At 34.0% G+C, this 21,197-nt stretch overlaps 1 protein-coding gene across 1 annotated transcript in view; it reads right to left on the minus strand.

Annotated features, from left to right (window-relative positions):
* LOC123234855 (disintegrin and metalloproteinase domain-containing protein 2-like) overlaps positions 1–21,197 on the minus strand; it is a 123,324-nt gene that overhangs the window by 18,130 nt on the left and 83,997 nt on the right. Inside the window, exons 16-18 of the mRNA XM_044660850.1 lie at positions 19,658–19,841; positions 8,703–8,780; positions 8,368–8,482 (exon numbers count right to left, since the gene is read on the minus strand). Of these exons, the coding sequence (XP_044516785.1) occupies positions 8,368–8,482; positions 8,703–8,780; positions 19,658–19,841 (377 nt within the window). The remainder of the gene's footprint in view (positions 1–8,367; positions 8,483–8,702; positions 8,781–19,657; positions 19,842–21,197) is intronic.

The following is a 21,197-nucleotide window of genomic DNA, read 5'->3' on the forward strand; positions in this document are numbered from 1 at the left end:
TAAAAACTCTTTTGCCCAATTATGTGGCAATAAATATAGCAATCTAGGTGATATGGATGAATATTTAAAAATATATAAATTGCCTAGATTAATAGCAGAAGAAACATAATACCTAAATAATCCCATATCAGAAAAAGAAATTGAATGAGCCATCAAAGAACTCCCTAAGAAAAAATTGCCAGGGTCTGATGGATTCACAAGTGAATTCTATCAAACATTCGAAGAGCAACTAATCCCAATACTATACAAATTATTTGATATAATAAGCAAAGAAGGAGTCCTACAAAATTCCTTTTATGACACAAATATGGTACTGATTCCAGGTAGATCAAAAACAGAGAAACAAAACTACAGACCAATCTCCCTAATGAACATAGATGCAAAAATCTTAAATAGAATACTAGCAAAGAGACTCCAGCAAGTGATCAAGAGGGTTATCCATCATGATCAGGTGGGATTTATACCAGGAATACAAGGATGGTTCAACATTAGGAGAACCATCCAAATAATTGGCCATATCAACAATCTAACAAACAAAAATCACATGATTATCTCAATAGATGCTGGAAAAGCCTTTGACAAAATACAGCACCCATTCCTATTAAAAACACTGGAAAGTATAGGAATAGAAGGTTCTTTCCTAAAAATAATAAACAGGATATATCTTAAACCATCAACAAGCATCATATGAAATGGGGATAAATTAGAAGCCTTTCCAATAAGATCAGGAGTGAAACAAGGATGCCCATTATCACCTCTATTATTTAACATTGTACTAGAAACACTAGCAGTAGCAATTAGAGAAGAAAAAGAAATTGAAGGTATTAAAATCGGTAATAAGGAGACTAAGCTATCACTCTTTGCAGATGAAATGATGGCCTACTTAAAAAATGCTAGAGAATCAACTAAGAAGCTTGTAGAAAGAATCAACAACTTTAGAAAAGTTGCAGGATACAAAATTCATATAAATCATCAGCATTTCTATACATCTCCAACACACTAGAGCAGCAAGAAGTAGAAAGAGAAACACCAATTATAATCACTCTAGACAATATAAAATACTTAGGAATCTATCTTCCAAAGCAAATAAAGGAATTATTCAAAAACAACTACAAAACACTTTCCAAACAATTAAAACTAGATCTAAACAATTGGAAAAACATTGATTGCTCATGGGTAGGATGAGCTAACATAATAAAAATGACCATTCTACCCAAATTAATTTACCTATTTAGTGCCATACCTATCAAACTACCAAAAAACTTTTTTTACTGAATTAGGAAAAACTATAACAAAGTTCATATGGAGTAACAAAAGATCAAGAATATCAAGAGAAATAATGAAAAAATTGTGAAGGAAAATGGCCTAGTAGTATCAGATATTAAACTACATTATTAAGCAGCGGCCATCAAAATGGTATGGTACTGGCTAAGAGACAGAAGGGAGGATCAATGGAATAGACTTGGGGTAAGCGATGTCAGCAAGACAGTGTATGATAAACCCAAAGAGCCCAACTTTTCCACTATTTGACAAAAACTGCTGGGAAATTTGGAAAATAATATGGGAGAGATTAGGCTTAGATCAACATCTCACACCCTACACCAAGATAAATTCAGAATGGGTGAATGATTTGAATATAAAGAGGGAAACTATAAACAAGTTAAGTGAATACAGAATAGTATACTTGTTAGATCTCTGGGAAAGGAAATATTTTAAAACCAAGCAAGAGTTAGAGAAAATTACAAAATGTAAAATAAATGAAGAATAAGAAGCTTTCATACAAACAAAAACAATGTAGCCAAAATCAGAAGGGAAACAACAAATTGGGAAAAAAATCTTTATAACAAAAAACTCTGATAGGGGTCTAATTACTCAAATATACAAGGAGTTAAATCAATTGTATAAAAAATCAAGGGAGCACCTGGGTAGCTCAGTGGAATGAGAGTCAAGCCTAGAGACAGGAGGTCCTAGGTTCAAACCCGGCCTCAGCCACTTCCCAGCTGTGTGACCCTGGGCAAGTCACTTGACCCCCATTGCCCACCCTTACCACTCTTCCACCTATGAGACAATACACCAAAGTACAAGGGTTTAAAAAAAAATCAAGCCATTCCCCAAGTGATAAATGGGCAAGGGACCTGAATAGGTAATTTTCAGGTAAAGAAATCAAAAGTATCAATAAGCACATGAGAAAGTGTTCTAAATCTCTAATAATTAGAGAAATGCAAATCAAAACAACTCTGAGGTATCACCTCACCTAGCAGATTGGCTAAAATGACAGAAGGGGAGAGTCATGAATGTTGGAGGGGAAGTGACCAAATTGGGACATTAATGCATTGCTGGTGGAGTTGTGAACTGATCCAACAATCCTAGATGGCAATTTGGAACAATGCTCAAAGGGCTGTAAAACAATACCTGCCCTTTGATCCAGCCATACCATTGTTGGGTTTGTACCCCAAAGAGATCATAGATAAACAAACTTGTATGAAAATATTTATAACCATGCTTTTTGTAGTGGCAAAAAAACGGAAAATGAGGGTATGCCCTTCAATTGGGGAATGGCTTAACAACTTGTGGTATATGCTGGTGATGGAATATTATTGTGCTCAAAGGAATACTAAATTGGAGGAAATACATGTGAACTGGAAAGACCTCCAGGAAGTGATGCAGAGCAAAAGGAGCAGAGCCAGAAGAATATTGTTCACAGAGACCAATACACTGTGGTAAAATAGAATGTAATGGACTTCTATACTGGCAGTAATGCAGTGACCCAGGACAATTCTGAGGGATTTATGGAAAAGAACACTACCCACATTCAGAGGAAGAACTATGGGAGTAGAAACACAGAAGAAAAGCAACTGCTTGAACACATGGGTTGAGGCGGACATGATTGGGGATGTAGTCTGGAAACTACCACACCAATTCAACTATCAACAATTTGGAAATGTGTCTTGATCAATGACACATGTTAAAACCAATGGAAATGTGCAGCGGCTATGGGGGGTGGGGGGGGCAGAGGTCGGGGAGTGATGGGGAAAGTAAGAGCATGAATCATGTAACCATGTTAACTTTTCTAAAAAATAAAAATTATTTAAAAAATAGTATTGATAATTTGTTCTGCATGGTTGTTTAAACCCTATTCTAGGCTTATGCTATCCATGTTCTTACTCCCACAACCTGGGCCCCAGTGGGTAAGGGATAAGTGAGTGATCAGGGGAGAAGTCAGGGAAGAACAGAACCCAGCCCTGGGTCTCCAGGGCTTATATGCCCTTGGTTCAACTGGCCCTTTGGCTCATGTCACCATCAACATTCTAACCAGGGCAACTGACAGGTTGCCCCAGGCCAACATGGCAAAGACTCTCAAATGGCCTCATCTCTCAAATAGATGAGAATCTAATCAATATCTTGTGGAGAGAAAGGTGTATAATGTTTACTAAGTCCTCTCATTTATTATAAGTGGTAAAATCCCTTAAAGGGAATAGGACTTTATTTGAATTGTCTGTGATTACTACTGCTTGGCTTATTGTTTGAGTTGTAGTGGAGTGGGTGGGGAAAGAGAGAGGAGTAGTAGGGGCAGGGAGAAGAGTCGTAGGGGCAGGGGGAGAGACTTATTTGAAGTGATGCAAAGTGAAGTAAGCATAACCAGATGAACATTATATAGAGAATGCAATATTGGATGAGATATTGGTCATGGCTCTAGGGTTCCCCATACTGAGAGTGGTTGCCTTGAGAATACTGAGAGATTCAATGAAAAAACTTTCTTTGAAGATGAGTCAATTGTAGTCATAAATAAGTTTGAAATCATTTACACCTAGTATAATATCATGTGGCTTGCTGTGGAAAATTTGCTCCACACCATGCTAACAGAAAGAGAAGGAAAATTTTGTTAATCAGGTCCAAGGAGAGGGAGCATTTTATTGGCCAAATGAAGATCCTAAATGGGACCTAAATTTAGAAGAACATTATTTTCAACTCTGTCAGGCTAGGAATGCATTACTAAAAGCAATGAGGGCTTGCTCTGACAGTCCCAGTACATGGACTAAATTCGAAGTTCTAAAGCAGAAAGATAATGAAAATCCTTCTCAGTTTATGGATAGGCTTATTGAGATTGTAGGCAGATATGTAGACCTAAGTCTTTCAAGGGAGATGTATGTTAGACAAATCAGGAGACAATTTGAAAAAAACAGTTGCAAGGTGGTTAAGAACTATTTTATGACTAAGTGTCTGAACTGGGCTAATATGGACCTCAAGGAATTAAAAAGTGTAGCATTTCACATTTTTGATGGACATGAAAAGAAAAATGTAGAGAACACTGACTTAGAGGAAAGATTAATAAAGAGAATAGATGCATTAACTGAAAAGGCTGAAAAAAACAACTGCAAAACAAGGAGAGGCCATAGCCCCTTTACAGGAATCCACAAAGCAACCACCAACATATTATTTTTGAGGAAAGATGGGTTATGTAATTATGAATTGTAGGAAGAAGAATCAGGAAAATAGAAATAGAAGCTTGAGGAATAATGACGATAATAGGAACTCAAATAGGAATAGTAATTTGAATGAGGCAAATCATAACTCATACCAAAACATTCTATATGTGGTTTGTCCTCACTGTGCTCAGTGCAACAACCCTCCTCAGTATGGGGGACTCCATAGGCATGACCAAAGGAACCTAGATGAATGATTGTACTCAGAAGAAAGGGACCTCAAAGAGTCTGGAGGTGAATTTTAAGCCTTTTCAGACTCAAATGCCTTATTGATGTTAACTATTTCAGTTTGTTCCCCTATCTATAGTGAAGAAGTTTCTGTTAACACAATTTTAAATACAAGATGTATGTAATTTCCTGTTAACCACTCTAATAGTTATCAAAATCGGAGAAAAGGACTCTTGGATTCATTGTTCACATGTAAAACAGGTACCTTCTTTTGACACTGATTGACTGTATCCTGTCACATGCAATTGTCTTTATTTGTACCCTCCTATGACTGGACTGGAGATAATACCATTATAAAAGACCATAGACAAGTTGAACACTGTTTTGGCTGATACACTGAATTCCTGAATTTTTATTTTTATTATTTTTTATTTGCAATATGATATTTGAATTTTTTTCTTATTTTTCTACTCGAAGTACACGGAATAATTATTAATGTTTTTTTTTATTTTAAAGGATAAGTTTATAATATCTATTAGCCCTAATAGCAATGCATACCCAAAAGCTTTAGACTATGGAAATCTGCCATTTGTTATTAAATATTATGGGACTTTTACTAATAATTGTGTCTTATTTCAGAAGAAGGGATCACAAAAGAGCCACTGCATAGTACCAAGAAGCACAAGATCAAGGAGACTAATAATCCCTATGGTATTGATAAGAATCTGCACCAAGACAGAGGACTTGTTTTAAGGGTTGAGGAAGTGGCTGTTTGACAATTTCAGATGTAAGACTTCCCCGTGCCAGATTTCCTACAAGTACTTAGTTTGACTTTCATTTTGACTCCCCTATCCCTGAGATTGAAGGCAAAATCAGGCCAGGGGATCATACTTCCCTTTTATCTCAGAATCTAGTCCCTCCTCTTTTATATTATAGCAATTTTCTGTAGTCCTGGCTGCCAATAGGTAGTGCAATATTGCCGCATTTTTCCTACAGGCTCAACTAAAGTGATGTCCTACAAGCCTGCAGGACAAATGCAGCAAGATTGTACAGAAAATCTGCACCAAGACAGAGGACTTGTTTTGAGGTTTGAGGAAGCAGCTATTTGACAACTTTTGATGCAGGACTTCCCCATGCCAGATTTCCTAAAGTACCTTAGTTTGGCTTTCATTTTGGCTCCCTATTACAGGTTTATTCTTGTTTACTCATAATTTTATGCACATAAGATTTTGATATATATTTTTCCCAGAATTTATTTTTTTCTCTTCTAGTTGGTGGGGTTTTTTTATGGCTTTGGTTTTCTTTTGACAATTGATTCATATACCTCATAACTCAGTCATGTATCCTGGGGTGAACACTCTCCTCAGGGGAGAATTGTATAATTATCCTAAAATCCAAGGTTTACAATCTTTTAAAGAAATTTTAGGAAAAGAACCTTCCCAATACCCTGAATCAAGAAAGCAGATCTTTTGGAGAAGGTGCCATAAGAAAGCCTGCAGACACCACACACTGAATCAAAAGATCCAGAGTGAACTTTGGATATAATGAACTGAACTGAAGGAGGTTGAACTTATTTATTCTGAATGTAAACTCTTATGCCAAAGAGGAATGCCCCCTAATTGGCTTTTTGTCAATGCATCTATCAATCATTATTTCTGTTTTCTTTTTCTTTTATTTCCCTCTTACCCCCCAAATTATTATAATTCCCTCTAAGTAAAGTGCAATATTCTATACACCTCTAGTAAGAGAATCTTTAGAGGTATAAGTTAGTTATTTGAAATGATTCGTTGGGGAGACTAGACATGTTAATCTCCCAAAACACTCAATTTAGTCAACATGCTCATCTCCAAATAGAATCAAAGGGGGAATTGTAGGAAGGGAATTTCCCTCCCCATTATGTTGCTTTGTTTGATGTCATCGATCAGTGACCTGGAGGTCAAAGACTACTGAGATGTGCAAATATAGATAGGCCCTCAGAGAAAGGAAGTTGAAACCAATGAGATAGGAAACTGATTCCACAGGCACTGCCCCCCTGGGCAGTGACAGGCAAATTAAGGAACTATGATGGGTTATGATGTGGGAGAGGTAGTGGGTGGAGAAAATTGCTTATAAGTTGAGACCAAGGCTCTGCTCTCTCACACATGCCCTCTTCTGGCTAGAGCTTGGAACCTAAAGGAACCCATGCTGACGGTAAGCATCAATCCATCAGAGTGGCAAATAGGGTTGTAAGCTAAACTACTCTCTACCTCTTTCCTACATTTCCTTCCCTTTACTATCACTACTATGAGATAATTCAATTATTAAAGCCACTGGTAGCCTCATGATTTAATTTTAATTATTATGATTGAAACTCCAGATTTTAAAATTTTTGATTTCTGTCTACTCAGCTATCAGAAATGGCCCAAGTCCTTGATAAGATATTTGAATCTTAAGGCAATATCTACTTCCTGTTATGTAACATTAACCCTTTTATTTATAGTTTTTTACTATAAAAGTCCCAGAGTCAGAAATTCTATTATTAGAATTATTCCTTTTAAGTTAACATATTGTCTCTAGAGGCACCCTGTTAAAATGCACATTACTTAGGAGAGTTAAAATATAAGTGGCTAAGAACACAACAGTATGGATTTTCTGTCACTCCTCATGGCATAAGACAGAATATCAGAGTGGGAGAAGAAAGGCTAGTTGTGCTATTCAAAGAGCTCTGACCTAAATGAGGTCTTAGAGTAGAAGGACCTATGAAGATGGTGTTAGCAATAAAAGTCCTGAGGGAGATGTTTTTCTTGTACTTTTCCCTTTCATCCATGTTTTCTTTAACATCATCTTTAATGTGGAAGTGTTTTACATGACTGCACATGTATAATCTATATCAGCTTGATTGTCTTCTCAAGGAGGGATGAGGGAAGGAAGAGAATTTGGAGCCAAAATAATTGTTAAATGAATATTCAGGGAAGCTAGGCAGTTCAGTGGATAGAGAGCCAGGCCTGGAGATAGAAGGTCCTGGGTTCAAATTTTGCCTCAGATACTTCCTAGCTTTGTGACCTTGAGCAAGTCACTTAACCCCATTGCCTAACCCTTACCAATCTTCTACCTTGGTATGTATTCTTAGGAAGAAGGTAAGGCTTTTTTTAATGATAAAAATTTTTAAATGAATGTGAAAAAATTTATATATATAATTGAGAAAAAGCACAATAAGCAATAGAAAAAAAGATCACAGCAATTAATATGGAGTAACCCACAAAAAAAATCTCTTGAGGTACATATCAATGCCAAACTCAAGTAATAGTCTAGCAATCAGAAAACCTGCATTTTGAATATAATTTATCCACAACACTATTTTTTAAACTATCAGAAAATACAAAATTTAAATCAAATTAGTAGAAAGCTTTCTCTGTCCTTATAGCTTAAAATCCCAAACAGAATGAAATAAAAAGAGATAATCTTCAAAAAAAAAGGAACACATAATATTTTTGAAAATATAAAAAGCAGAGAAAATACAAACTGAAGCAATTCTGAAATTTCACTTTATGCCCATTAAATTGGTAATAACAAAATTAAGTATTAGAATGTCTTTAATAAGTTGTGAATTTTTCCAAACATTTTAGAAAGTAATATTGAATTATTTACTAATGGTTACAAATGAATAAGTAGTATTTTTTTATGTTCTTTGAAGACAAAGAAATGGAAATCTTAGTGGGTTCTTTTGAATACTCACCAGATTTTGAATGGATTCCACTGTCAATACTTGCTCCTATTCCAGCAATGGGAGTGCTGCAGTCTGGAGGGCGCCACCCATCATCACAGTGACAGTTTCTTCGATTATTGCAAATCTGGAACCAAGTGAAAAAGTGATGGCAATACTTCTTACCTCATAATGGAACTTTTCAGATAAAGATTTAAGATATTATATTAATAGAATGTCTATTATCCACTTTTTTATAAAGGAATTTTGTAAAGAGAACATTTAGAATTATGAAACATCCTCATTAACCACACTACTATAATAACAAAAAGTGGTTAATCCAATTTCATGTTTACACTCCCACTTACCCCATGGAAGTTGCATTTCCTACCAGTACAGTCATATCCCAGGGTAGAAACTGGAACACATTTGTGATTGTAACAAATCTAAAAATTGAAATAAATAAGCGATAGTTCAAAATGATTCTTTGAAAGAAGCATTTATAATTTACACATATTTAAATGCTTAAGAAAATGAAATAAAACATGAAAGGACAAGAAAGTAGCATAAGAACTTCAAAACAAACAAGCTGAGAAGATATCTAAGTTTCTGTTATAGTGGAAATACCTCTTATGAGGCTTCATCTCTTGGTTGATGATTATGCTGCTGAGACCTCCTGAATTGTTTAAAAGTAGAGATTAAATGAAATTTCTTCTTCTGTTAATCTGGGTTCTTTATATTTTTGAAAATATTCATACATTTCACTTAGATTATCAAAATTTTTTAAACCCTTACCTTCTGTCTTGGAGTCAATACTGTATATTGGATCCAAGGCAAAAGAGTGGTAAGGATAGGCAATGGGGGTGTCAACTGACTTGCCCAGGGTCACAGGGCTGGGAAGTTTCTGAGGCCAGCTTTGAACCTAGGACCTCCCATCTCTAGGCCTGACTCTCATTCCACTGAGCTACCCAGCTGCCCCCGATTATCAAATTTTGGGGTATATAATTTGCTAAAATAACTCGCAATAATTGCTTTAGTTTCATCTCCATTGGTAGTTAATTCACCCTTTTTATTTTTATGCTGGAAATTTGATTTTCTTCTTTCCTTTTTAAAATTAAATTAATCAATGCCTTATTTATCTTATTGGGGTTTTTCCATAAAACTAATTTTTATTAGTTCAATGGCTTTCTTAAATTCAGTTTTATTAGTCTCACCTTTCATTTTCAAGATTTCCAATGCAGTATTTAACTGAAGATTTTTTACTTGTTCTTTTTCTAACTTTTTTAGTTGCGTGCCCAATTCATTGACTGACTTTTTTTCTAACTTGCTGATGTAAGCATTTAGAGATATAAAATTTCCCCCAAGTATTGCTTTGACTATATCCCATATATTTCGGTATGTTCTCTTATTGTTGTTATTCACTTCAGTGGAATTATTGATTGCTTCTATAATTTGTTCTTTGACCCACTTATTCTTTAGAATTAGATTATTTAGTTTCCAATTAACTTTAAGGTATTTCAATATTCCTTCATTAGATATATTTTATTGCAATATGGTCTGGAAATGATTTACTTAATATTTCAGCTTTTCTTCATTTGTTGGTAAGGTTGTAATGCCCTGATACATGTTCAGTTTTGTATAGCTGCCAGGTACTGCTGAGAAAAAGGTATATTCTTTCTATTTCAGTTTTCTTTAAAGGTCTATCATATCTTTTTTTCAAAAATTCACCTCTTTTAACTTCTTGTTTATTTTTCTGTTAGATTTGTCTAGTTTTTAGGGGGGAAAGTTGAAGTCCCCCACTAGAATAATTTTACCAGTTTCTTCTGTATGTCACTCAACTTCTTTAAAATGTTGTGCTATACCATTTGCTGCAGATAGGTTTAGTATTAATATTACATCATGAGAACCATCTTCCAATGGAAATCTCCAGTTGGGCCTATAGCTTTTAATGTTTTAACAATACTCATGGGTTGTAAAGGAAGTAAGATTACAATAACTATAATAATAATTACAGTAATTTATTTTACATATGACATTATGGTTTGCAAAGTACTTTACAAATATATCTGTTGATTACAAAATGATTAGCCTTCACAACAGTCTTGGCAGTTAGGTGCCATTATTATCATCCTCATTTTACAGAGTAGGGAGGAAAGGCAGGCAGCGGTGAAAAAATTACCCAGGATCATGTATCTATTAAGGGATTTAGGCCACTTATGAATTCACATCTTCCTGACTCCAGGTCCAGTACTCTCTCCACTGCTTTCTTGTTCTTTTACAGTTCTCTTCTAGTTCACTTGCAGATATACCTTCCTTGAACCCTACCATGTTCGTCATTTCTTATACCACAAGTATTCATTATGATCATATACCCCAACTTGTTCCGCCATTCCCCAATTGATTGACATCCCCTCTGTTTCCAATTCTTTGCCCCAACAAAAAGAACTACTATAAATATTTTTGTACCAAGAAGTCCTTTTCTCCTCTCTTTGATCTCTGGGATAGATACCTAGTTAGTGGTATTGCTGGGTCAAAGGGTTAGTTCAAGTTTATACCCCCTTTGGGCATGGTTCCAAACTGCTCTCCATAACAGTTATATCTGTTCACAGTTCCACCAACAGTATATTGGTGTCCACATTCCCTCCAACAATTATCATTTTCCTTTTTTGTTATATTAGCCAATCTTTGTACTACTCTCCTTTGGGCTGTATGAACTACATTCCTGAATTGCCTCTGTGTTTCTTTGTTTCCTCGGATGATTCAGTCATCCATATGATACCCCTTTCCTCTAGGTTTTCGTTAAGGTCTTGTTCAAGGCCCTCTTCTCTTCTACCATCATATTTATTTTCATACTCACCATTTAAGTTCCCATAGGTTTAACTATTAGCTCTACACAAGCGATCTCCAGATACATATATCTAGCTCTAACCTCTCCCCTGAATTTCAATCCTACATTTCTAGTTGCTTGGAAAACTGAATATTCTAAAGAAATCTTAAACCCTACTAAAATCAAATTCTTTCTCACTAATCCTCTTGTCCCAAACTTCTCTATTTCTGATAAAGGAGCCACTATCCTTCCTCTGGCCAAGATTTTTAACTTTGGTATCATCCTAGACTCTTCACAGTCCCTAGCTCCAAATATACAGTCAGTTGAACAACATCCACTCCCTTTCTTCCACTCATATGCATTATAAAAGGAAATTCTTGGTTTTGTTTGTCTATTCTGAGTTTACACTTGTGAAAAGGGAATCCTTTATTCTCTTTGCCTAGTGTAAAGCTTTGGTTAACAATAACTTAAGTACCCCTACTTAGTACCTCACTAGATTGTGAGGACAGGATTAACTCTCCTTTGTCTACCTTCTGACTGAATCAACAAGCTTGAACTAGGTGGAGGAGCTGGAAAACCACTTAGTGAACTCACACTCTACTTGTTTTCACACATCTAATCTTCATATTGGTACCTTTACAAAATCTCTCATATATATTTCCTTCTCTCTACATAGCTATACTCCTTATTAGCTCTTGCATTGATTATTGAAACTTTTTTTTTATTGTCTGTCCCAACTCCAATCCATCCTCCACTTAGTTGGCACTGCAATTTTTTAAAGCTTAAGTTTGACTATATCCCCCCTGCTTGGGGAGCTCCAGTGTTTCCATATTACTTACAGTATCAAATATAAATAATTATCATTTAAAGTTCTTTATAATCTTGACTCTTTCTTGCCTTTTCAGTCATCTTATATTTTAATCCTCTCTACACATTCTCCAATATAGGAGCAATGGCTTTCTTGTAGTTCCTCAGGCATGTTATTCCATCCCCTGTCTCTGTACCCTTGAATATTTTGCCCTATCACCTCTAATTATTTCCCTAACTTACACAAGATTTAGCTCACATCACATTCCTCAAGAGGTCTTTCTGTCACCAACTTTACCTTATATGTATTTAGTTATTTTTCATGTTGTCATCTTGATTAAAATAAACTTTTGGATTAAAGCAAGCTCTTTGAGGGCAGAAGTTTTTTAATGCTTTTTTGTATCCTCTGCATTTAGGATAGGGTCTGGCATACACTCAACAATGAATACTTGTTCCCTGATTGAATATATGATGTCTCTCCAATTGGAAAAAGAGTTCTTTGAAAAGGTTATCTGTTTTGATTTTCTATCTGTATCCCCAATGCCTAAAATAGTGGCAAATAGTAAGTACTTAATAAATGTCATTATGTTCCATTCTCTTCCATTATTTGACATACTTCTAGAGATAATATTAATAGCAATAAGAAAAGTGAAAGAAAGGTGCAAGTATAGACAAATAAGAGACTAACTTATTTATGTTGACTGGTGGCATGATAGTTTATCTTGAAAAATTCCCAAAAGTCAACAAATAAAGTAATTTAGCCAATTAATAGCTTCATTAAATTAATAATATAAAGCAAATTCTCAAAATAACTGCATTTTCACATAAAATAATAAAATCTAGAATGAAAATAGAAAATTGGCCTATTCAAAGTAACTACAAAATGCAAAAAACATAAGTTAGGCAACATATCAAGGTATATGCTATCACATATCAATACAACTTTAAAATAGTCCTGATAGGGCTAAAGAATTATCTAATTACTTGTGGGATGTTCATTATTTATGAATGGGCCATTCTGACATAATAAAATATCAATGCTACCTAAAATAACTTAAAGATTTACTATTATGTAAATCAAACTATTAAGAAGGCACTTAACAGTGCTAGTTAATATAAAAATATAATAATAGAAGAACAATAGATCTAGGTTCCCAAGGGACATAATGAAGAAAAATGAAGAATGAAGTTAGAAGAGTACTTTTATACTTTGTTATATTATAAAGAAATAATCATCAAGAGTATTTGTTACTGGATTTAACATAATCAAAGTATAGAAGTGGAAGAGAAGAGATGAAGAAAAATTAAAAATAATTATACTTCATAATTAAGTATTTAATAAACATATATATTTATGTTTATATTAGAAATATATTAGAAATATAAATTGCTAATGGATGAATGTCATGTTTGATAACTATGGCTACACTGAAAGTATTGTGGCAGAGATTAGTTTTAAATCAAAATCTTGCACTATGTGACAAAAGAAACCCAACATGGATGAATTTCTAAATATGAGAGCCATACTATTAAAAGTTGTTTGGGCTTCTTTTGATGAGAATTACATTAGATGTCTTTTGCAGCTATCACTAAAATGATAACTTTTAAGGACAACAGATGAATAGAAACAATTACAAAAGATAAAATACAATTTTAGTTATACAAAATGGAGGGTTTTGTACAATCAAAATCAATGCAATTAAGAAAATGAGGAATACAATCTTTACAGGAGTTGATGTATCAAATATCTCTTTTAGTAGTCTGATATTAAGATATAAAAGGAAATAAAACATCTGTAAGACCAAGAGGTATTTCCCATTGTACATGTATTCAAAAGTTATGAACAAACAGTTCTTAAAATGAGATTTTTAAGCTATTAACAACCTCATACTAGGTGAAAATCACAAAATATAAAAAATATATAAATCAAAACATCTCCTGAGTTTTACTTCATACCCAGAAGATTAGAAAAGTCAGTGTTGAAGGGATTGTGATATACTAATATATTGCTAGTAGAAATATTAATTAGTTCAAACATTGTAGGAAGTAGTTTGAAATTGTGCTATTTATATACTTTGATTTAGTGATCCAAATGCTGTGCATATATCCCAAGGAGGTAAAAGATTGAGGTGAATGGGGAAAGGTTTCTTATATGCTAATATATTTTTTTATATTATCTTACCTTTCCAATTACATGAAAAATAATTTTTAGCATTTGTTTTCTAAAATTTCTAACATTTTCTTCCTCCTTTCATCTCCTCTCTTTTCCCTGACACATTGAAAGCAATTTTATGTATGTTATACATGTGTGATGCAAAATATATTTCTGTATTAGTCATGTTTAGAAGAAGATAAATATCCCCCCAAAAAATCTCACAAAGAAAATAAAGCAAAACATAGTATGCTTCAATCTGCATTCAGATTCAAGAAAAAAATTTTGTTTCTGGAAGTGGATAGAATTTTCTATTGAGTCCTTTGGAGATGACTTGGAACATTATATGGCAGAGAATAGCTATTATTCACCATTTTTCATCATATAATATTGTTGTTACTTTGTACAATGTTCTTTGCTTACTTCACTGTGCGTTAGTTCAGGCAAATCTTTCTAAAATTATTCCATTCAGCATTTTCCCTTTATTTTCCATTTTTGCTTCTTACTCCTTGCTGTAGCCTCCTGTTGGCTGTGTTCCCCTCTTATCCCAGTGTCCCAGATGTTCTCTGCCTGCCTTTCAAGTTGTTCTCTTCTTGAAAGTTGCTTCACTCTGTCTCCTTCTTCTTTCACCCCTGTGTTTGTTTTGTAGTGTTATTGTAAGATTGTTTGGAGAGGATTCACATGGTGGTTTTGAGTTTCCCTGCTTCTATTCCACCACCGTGGCTCTGGAACCCTCAATTCTTAATTCTAATAGTCTTTTCTCTTCATATTTGACAATTATGACTACGAATTCCTTCTGGATACTTTCTTTTTCATGGGTTTCTGGATCATAGGCTTCATGGTTCTCTGATCATATACAACTTATATTATCTGACTTACTATCTCTACAGATCAGCCTATAGTCTCCTTTGCTGAATCATCGTTTGTATCATACTGCCTGACTGCAGATTTACCACAATAATCTATTCTAGGGTATCTCTGTCTGTTTGTCTGTCTGTCTCTCTCTCTCTGTCTCTCCCTCTCACACTCTCACTTCCTCTTGTACCTGTGAACACTATTTTCTTTTTTGTTTTATTTATTTTATATTTTTCTTTTCCATAGTACATGCAGAGACAACTTTAATAATCATTTTCTGATATTTGCAATACATGTTCTCTCTCCCCCTTCCACCCTTCCCAAAGGCAGTACTTGTAATATGACAGAGATTTTACATGAGCTATCATGCAATACACATTTCCTTATTTGTCATATTATGAAAGAAGACATCACCTAGAATAGAGAAAAATTCATGAAGGAAATAAAGTGAAGAATGGTATCCATCAATCTATATTCAGACTCCTAAGTTCCTTCTATGGTAGTGGGTAGTCTTTTTTGTCATGAATCCCTTGGAATTGTCTTGGATCTTTGCCTTGCTGATAATAGTTAAGTTATTCACAACTTGTCATTGTACATTATTGCTGTTACTACATACACTGTTTTCCTGGTTCTGCTCACTTCATTTTGTAACACTTTATATATCTTAACAAGCTGGGGCCTCTTCTCTATATATACTCTATCACCTGATCATTTCCATGCAGAAGACTCTGAAATAAAATAAAAAATTTCACCCCATTTTCCTCCTTGAACTACAGTCTCAAATTCCCAACTAGCTATCAGGCATTTCAAACAGGATGTCTGAAAGGAACCTCAGAGTCAACTCCTAAGCACAGTGCTTTGCAGGTAGAAAGTACTTGATAAGTGATTTTTCATTCATATATTCATTTGTGTCCAAAACAAAATTATCTTCTCCACTATATCAACAAGTATTCATTATTCTTTTACTATTTGTCAAGCTGTGCTAAGTGATGAGGAAACAAAGACAAAAGGCTCCTGCTCTCAAGTATCTCACAGTCTAATGAGGACAACAACAAGCAAACAACATTTTCAAACAAGCAACAAATAAATAGGAGAAAATCAACAGAAGAGAGCACTCACATTAAGAGAATTGAGAAAGAATTCTTGTAGAAGATGTCATTTTAGCTGGGACATGAAGGAAATAGGAAGTCTGGAAATAGAGATAAGGAGGGAAAGCAGTCCAAGAATGGTAGAATTTAAATGAAATTAGAATTCCCAGGGTCAGGAGATGGATTGTCTTGTACAAAGTACAGCTAAAAGTTCAGTTTCACTGAGTAAGGCACAAGAAGTTTGGAAAGATAGGAAGGCATCAGGTTTTATAAAATACTTTAAAAACTAAATTGAAATGGATTCTTTAGGTTATGAGCCCAAACCCATCCCTCTTCTGACATTCCGAGCTCTAAATTCTTAATTTATATAATGCAGTAATTCATCCAAATTTTAACTCCAAATTTGGCAAATTATTCTGAGGCTTTGACTCAAAACTACTATATTTTGCTTTGAGATTTGTTTGTGTAAATGGAAAAAAGACTAGAAACATCAGATTTACAATGTTTCTTAAAATATGCTACTACTATTTTGTGGTTATTTTTCCTTCAATAACATTTCATTTACCCAATTATTTAAAAATAACTTTTGGCATTTGTTTTCTAACCTTTTGAGTTCCATATTCTCTCCTATCCTTACCCACTCCCTGAAATAGTAAGCAATTTGATATTGGTTATACATGTGCTATAATACAACAAATTTCCATATTTGTCATGTTGTGAAAGATGATATATATATATATTTTTAAAAACCATGAAGAAAATGAATGAATATTTATTTTCAATGCAATGATATACATTCAGACTCCATCAGTTCTTTCTCTGGAAGTGAATAGTATTTTTTATTGTGTGTCCTTTGGAATTATCTTGTATTATTGTGTAGTTGAGGATAGCTAAGTTATTCACAGTTGTTCATTGTACTTGCTGTTTCTATGTACAATGTTCTGATTCTGCTCACTTCACTTTGCATCAATTCATGTAAGTCTTTCCAGGTTTTTTTCTGAAATCCTCCTGGACATCATTTCTCACAGCATAATAGTATTCCATTACAATCATGTATCAATTTATTTATCCTTTCCCAAATGGATAGGTATCCCCTCAATTTCCAATTCTTTCATACTATGAAAATCACTGCTATAAATATTTGTGTGCAAAGAGGTCTCTTGCCCTGTTTTTTTATACCTTTGGGATACAGACCTATTAGGGGTATTGCTGAATCAAAAGATATCCAAGAAAGCTATTACCATTTTGTAAGGCAGATTTTGTTATTAAAATCTGAGGAGGACTATTAAAGAACTATAATAATTAAACAAAACACTATACTGAATAGAATAGATTGGGACCTTGCTTAGCCAAAAAAGTTCCACATCCATAGTTGCTAAGTAAATTAGGAAAATTAAAGGACAATGATCTTGGTGGTCAAATAGTTTGCCTTCTGATGTCTTTGACCCTGACCTTTGACCCTTAAACTAAAATAGAAAATTTTAATTTGTTAGAAATTATCATTATTATAATAATGATTATAATAATATGAATAGCTGATTAATTAGTCATCTACTGACATAGGGATATTGTCAGTAGGTAGTTCATTAAGTGCTCATGAGAAACACAATGAATTGTTAATGAATTTGAGTGGTACATTTGAATGAATGAATTGGCCCTTGGTAGTTATATAAAAAGGATAATTATGATGAGAATGACAGGACTTTTCTAAATACCTTTTTGTTTCTATGTCTTATAAGAGAAATAGACCTCTTAGATAGCAGAAAGATATATTGAATGGAATGACAATTCAGAACAGAAGCTTTACCTAGTATTAAAATATAATTAAAAGAAATTAGGATTAAAATAATTATGTAAATCTAAGGAAACTTTCAATTATCTGGATGACTGTCAAGCAAATGGTAAGAAATTAAGAAAACTCCGGGCCATAATTCTGAGCTGAAAACTGACTTTATTTATAGGTAAATAGAATCAGTGGTCCCATCACCATTTCCAGTCTGTGATGAAAGATATCTTGTGGATGTTCACTGTTGTTTTTTGACATGATTAACAAAACCCACATACTCAAAGAATGTTAACTAATATTTGATAAATTCTAGTATAAGGTCCAAGCAATTTATTTATCTTATAATACCCTCAGATAATAAATAACTCATAAGAAGAGATATAAACAGAGTCATCTCTCTGAGTCATAAAATCTGAGGACCCTTTTTTGACATAAATTTCTGGAAAAGGAAATACTATTCCCACTTTTACAGCTGACTATGACTGCTTCTGTCATCTTTATTCAGAATCATGTGAAGTATGAATTAGACTTTCTTTGTCTAGCATTAGCAACTTTTAAATTGATCAACCAAAACAGAAAGCACCCCTACTTAACGCTTTGTTGTCAAGTAAGAGAATTCACAAGTCACTTACTTGGAGAGCTCCACTCTTTTAACCCAATCAATCAGAAACTTGTGAATCCTATGATAAGAGATGACACCTTTGGAGGAGGAGAGGTGGGAGAGGTGTGAATCCCACAGACACTGCTCACCCCAGGCAGTGCTAGGCAATTTGGAAGCTGTGATTGGCTTCTGTGAAGAGGGGAAGGGACAAGAAAGGGCTATAAAAGTCCTCAACTTCTTTGGCTGAGGGTCATTGTCTTTGATATTGTCTTCAACTGGTGACCTGCTTCTTGGAGGTAACTTGGGACTCGGACTGCCTCATGGGTGAGTGAGTAGCTGGCCTTCCTTTCCTGGTGTCTGGAGAGAGATTAGTTTCAGAGAGACCTTCCTTTCTTGGAGGAGGCTACATGAGTGGAACTCTGGTCCTCAGGTCGAAGATAAACAAGCCTTGGTGGGCTGAGCCAAGCACCAGAGCAATATTTAACTTCTTCTCTACCCTCTTTTTCTATTTCTCTACTTTCGCTCTTTCCACCCTTTTGTAAATAAAAGCTATTAAAAGTCATTTTGACTTGAGCTATGATATTTTAAATCGGTGACCACCATATTATTTTAGAATTCTCACATATTTAATCAAACCCATAAATTTAATTCCTTACAATCAGGAGACAGTAAAAATATGTACTTATCATAAGAATGCTTACAAGAGCCCTTAAGCTAACTTTCTCCTTATCTATCACAGCTAATTACCTAGCTTATAAGATGAATTACAAATAAGATGAATTAGTTTTATACTAAATGATATAAAAAGAAATTAACTGAAATAAATGCAATTTAAGCTCATTAAGACCTAAGTCAAAAGATGGCAAGGGATACTGATAACCAAGGATAAGTTTACATGTGCAAGTATTGAGAACCCACCCCCAGAAAATCATTTATGAGTTAAATCAAAGATCACTTTATGGGATAAATACATCTCTGTTAGGAGAATAACTAGAGAGATAGTTCATTTCTCTAAAGGTACCTCATGCCAGATTAACTACTATGTCTTCTACTTATGCACATCAAAAATGTTATAGAAATTACATTATTTTTAAGAACATGAAAAAATTTACAGACTTTAGGTTTAAAGTTTAGAATAACAGATAAAAAATTTCCAATTGTCTCGGTCAGACTCACTTTTTAAGACATAAAAATAAATTGTTCTTACCGCTTTATATCCACAAATGACTCCATCAGTTACCCACATAGGGTCCTTTTTAACATCACGCACTTGGTGGTCTAATGTGATACACGTATGATTGCGTACATTAACATAAATAACAACTGCGGTTGTATTAAAGAATGGTGTTGAATTTCTATATTCACATAGTAATTTTCCACAGCGCAGGTCCCTTTAAATGTATCAGAAGAAGAAAATTATTATTATCAATGTAGCAGTTGATTATAATATTCTAGCTTTATGACAACTAAAATATTCTTTAAAGTTCTGACCTAAAAAATAAATTATATAAAAAGAATGAACCAATTTTATTGCTAATAGTAACCAGTGGAAAGGCACTCCAATGGAAAAGGATAAATTATATTAACTAAAAGTAAAAGAAATTGACTGAACTACAAAAGTCACTAAAGTCTCTGTAGGTCTTCTCTAACTCCTTTAATATCTTCATTTTCCTTTTATCTTTCTATCTGACTTATCACCTCTCTACCTCTTCTTATATCCCTTAACCACATCCATTATTCCAAAGTTTTATTCTGTCCTCCAAATTCCAGTCTAACAACCTCCATACCTTCTCTACAGAGATAGAGAGCAAATAAATTAATCTATTACTTAAGAAAGTCTTGAAGTATATGTGTGTATATATATATATATGTATAGATATATCATTAAATTTTTCTCTCTTCCCTCAAGTCACAGAGGAAAAGATAATATTAAATCTGCTTGGTGTATCTTTGTTTTATTCCTCTCTTACCCCCTTTAACTTGTTCGGTAATCATTTCTCTTTTCTCATTCATCTTTACAGAATCAGATTTCAGTTATTCACCATTTTAAATGTTTAGGATATCAAATGAGAGATGTTCACCATCTTCTCAACCTATCCATCTCCAATGACTTTCTTCTGACTATAAACATGTTCGTGTTTCTCCAGTCCAAGAAAAAATAATTACACTGACACTTCAATCCTATCTAGCTGTGCACCCAATGTTTCCTCTCCTTTGCCACCCAATCTCTCTCCAACTCTTCAGTGACCTTGTAATTATTGAATAAATTTACTTTTTTCAGTCTTCACCTTTCTTGACCTCTGTGTAATAAGTACTTTTGTTTTCTCCTTTCTCCTAGATATTCTTTCCTCCCTTATCTTCAGAGACACCATTCTTTCTTGGTTTCTCTTCTTTCTTTTTAACTGCTCCTTCTTTGCCTACTTCAAAAATTCCTCATTCTTTCTTACTGACCCATTAAAGTAAGTGTTCACAAAGGGTCTGTCCTTGATATTTTCCTCCTCTTTAATATCCATTAAATAATGAGTTCCTTGAGGTCAGACAACTTGTGTGTGTGTGTGTGTATATATGGTATATTTTCATATATTTTCATATATTTGTGTATATATGTACAAAATATAGATAGATACACATATAGAAGTATAAATTTAGATATAATACACAGATATTTTATATACACATTAATAGGGAAGATAAATAAATATGCACAAACAAGTTATATTAACAGGATAGATAGTAAATAATTAACA

The sequence above is a fragment of the Gracilinanus agilis genome, chromosome 2 (assembly GCF_016433145.1).
Source record: "Gracilinanus agilis isolate LMUSP501 chromosome 2, AgileGrace, whole genome shotgun sequence".
Taxonomy (NCBI): domain Eukaryota; kingdom Metazoa; phylum Chordata; class Mammalia; order Didelphimorphia; family Didelphidae; genus Gracilinanus; species Gracilinanus agilis.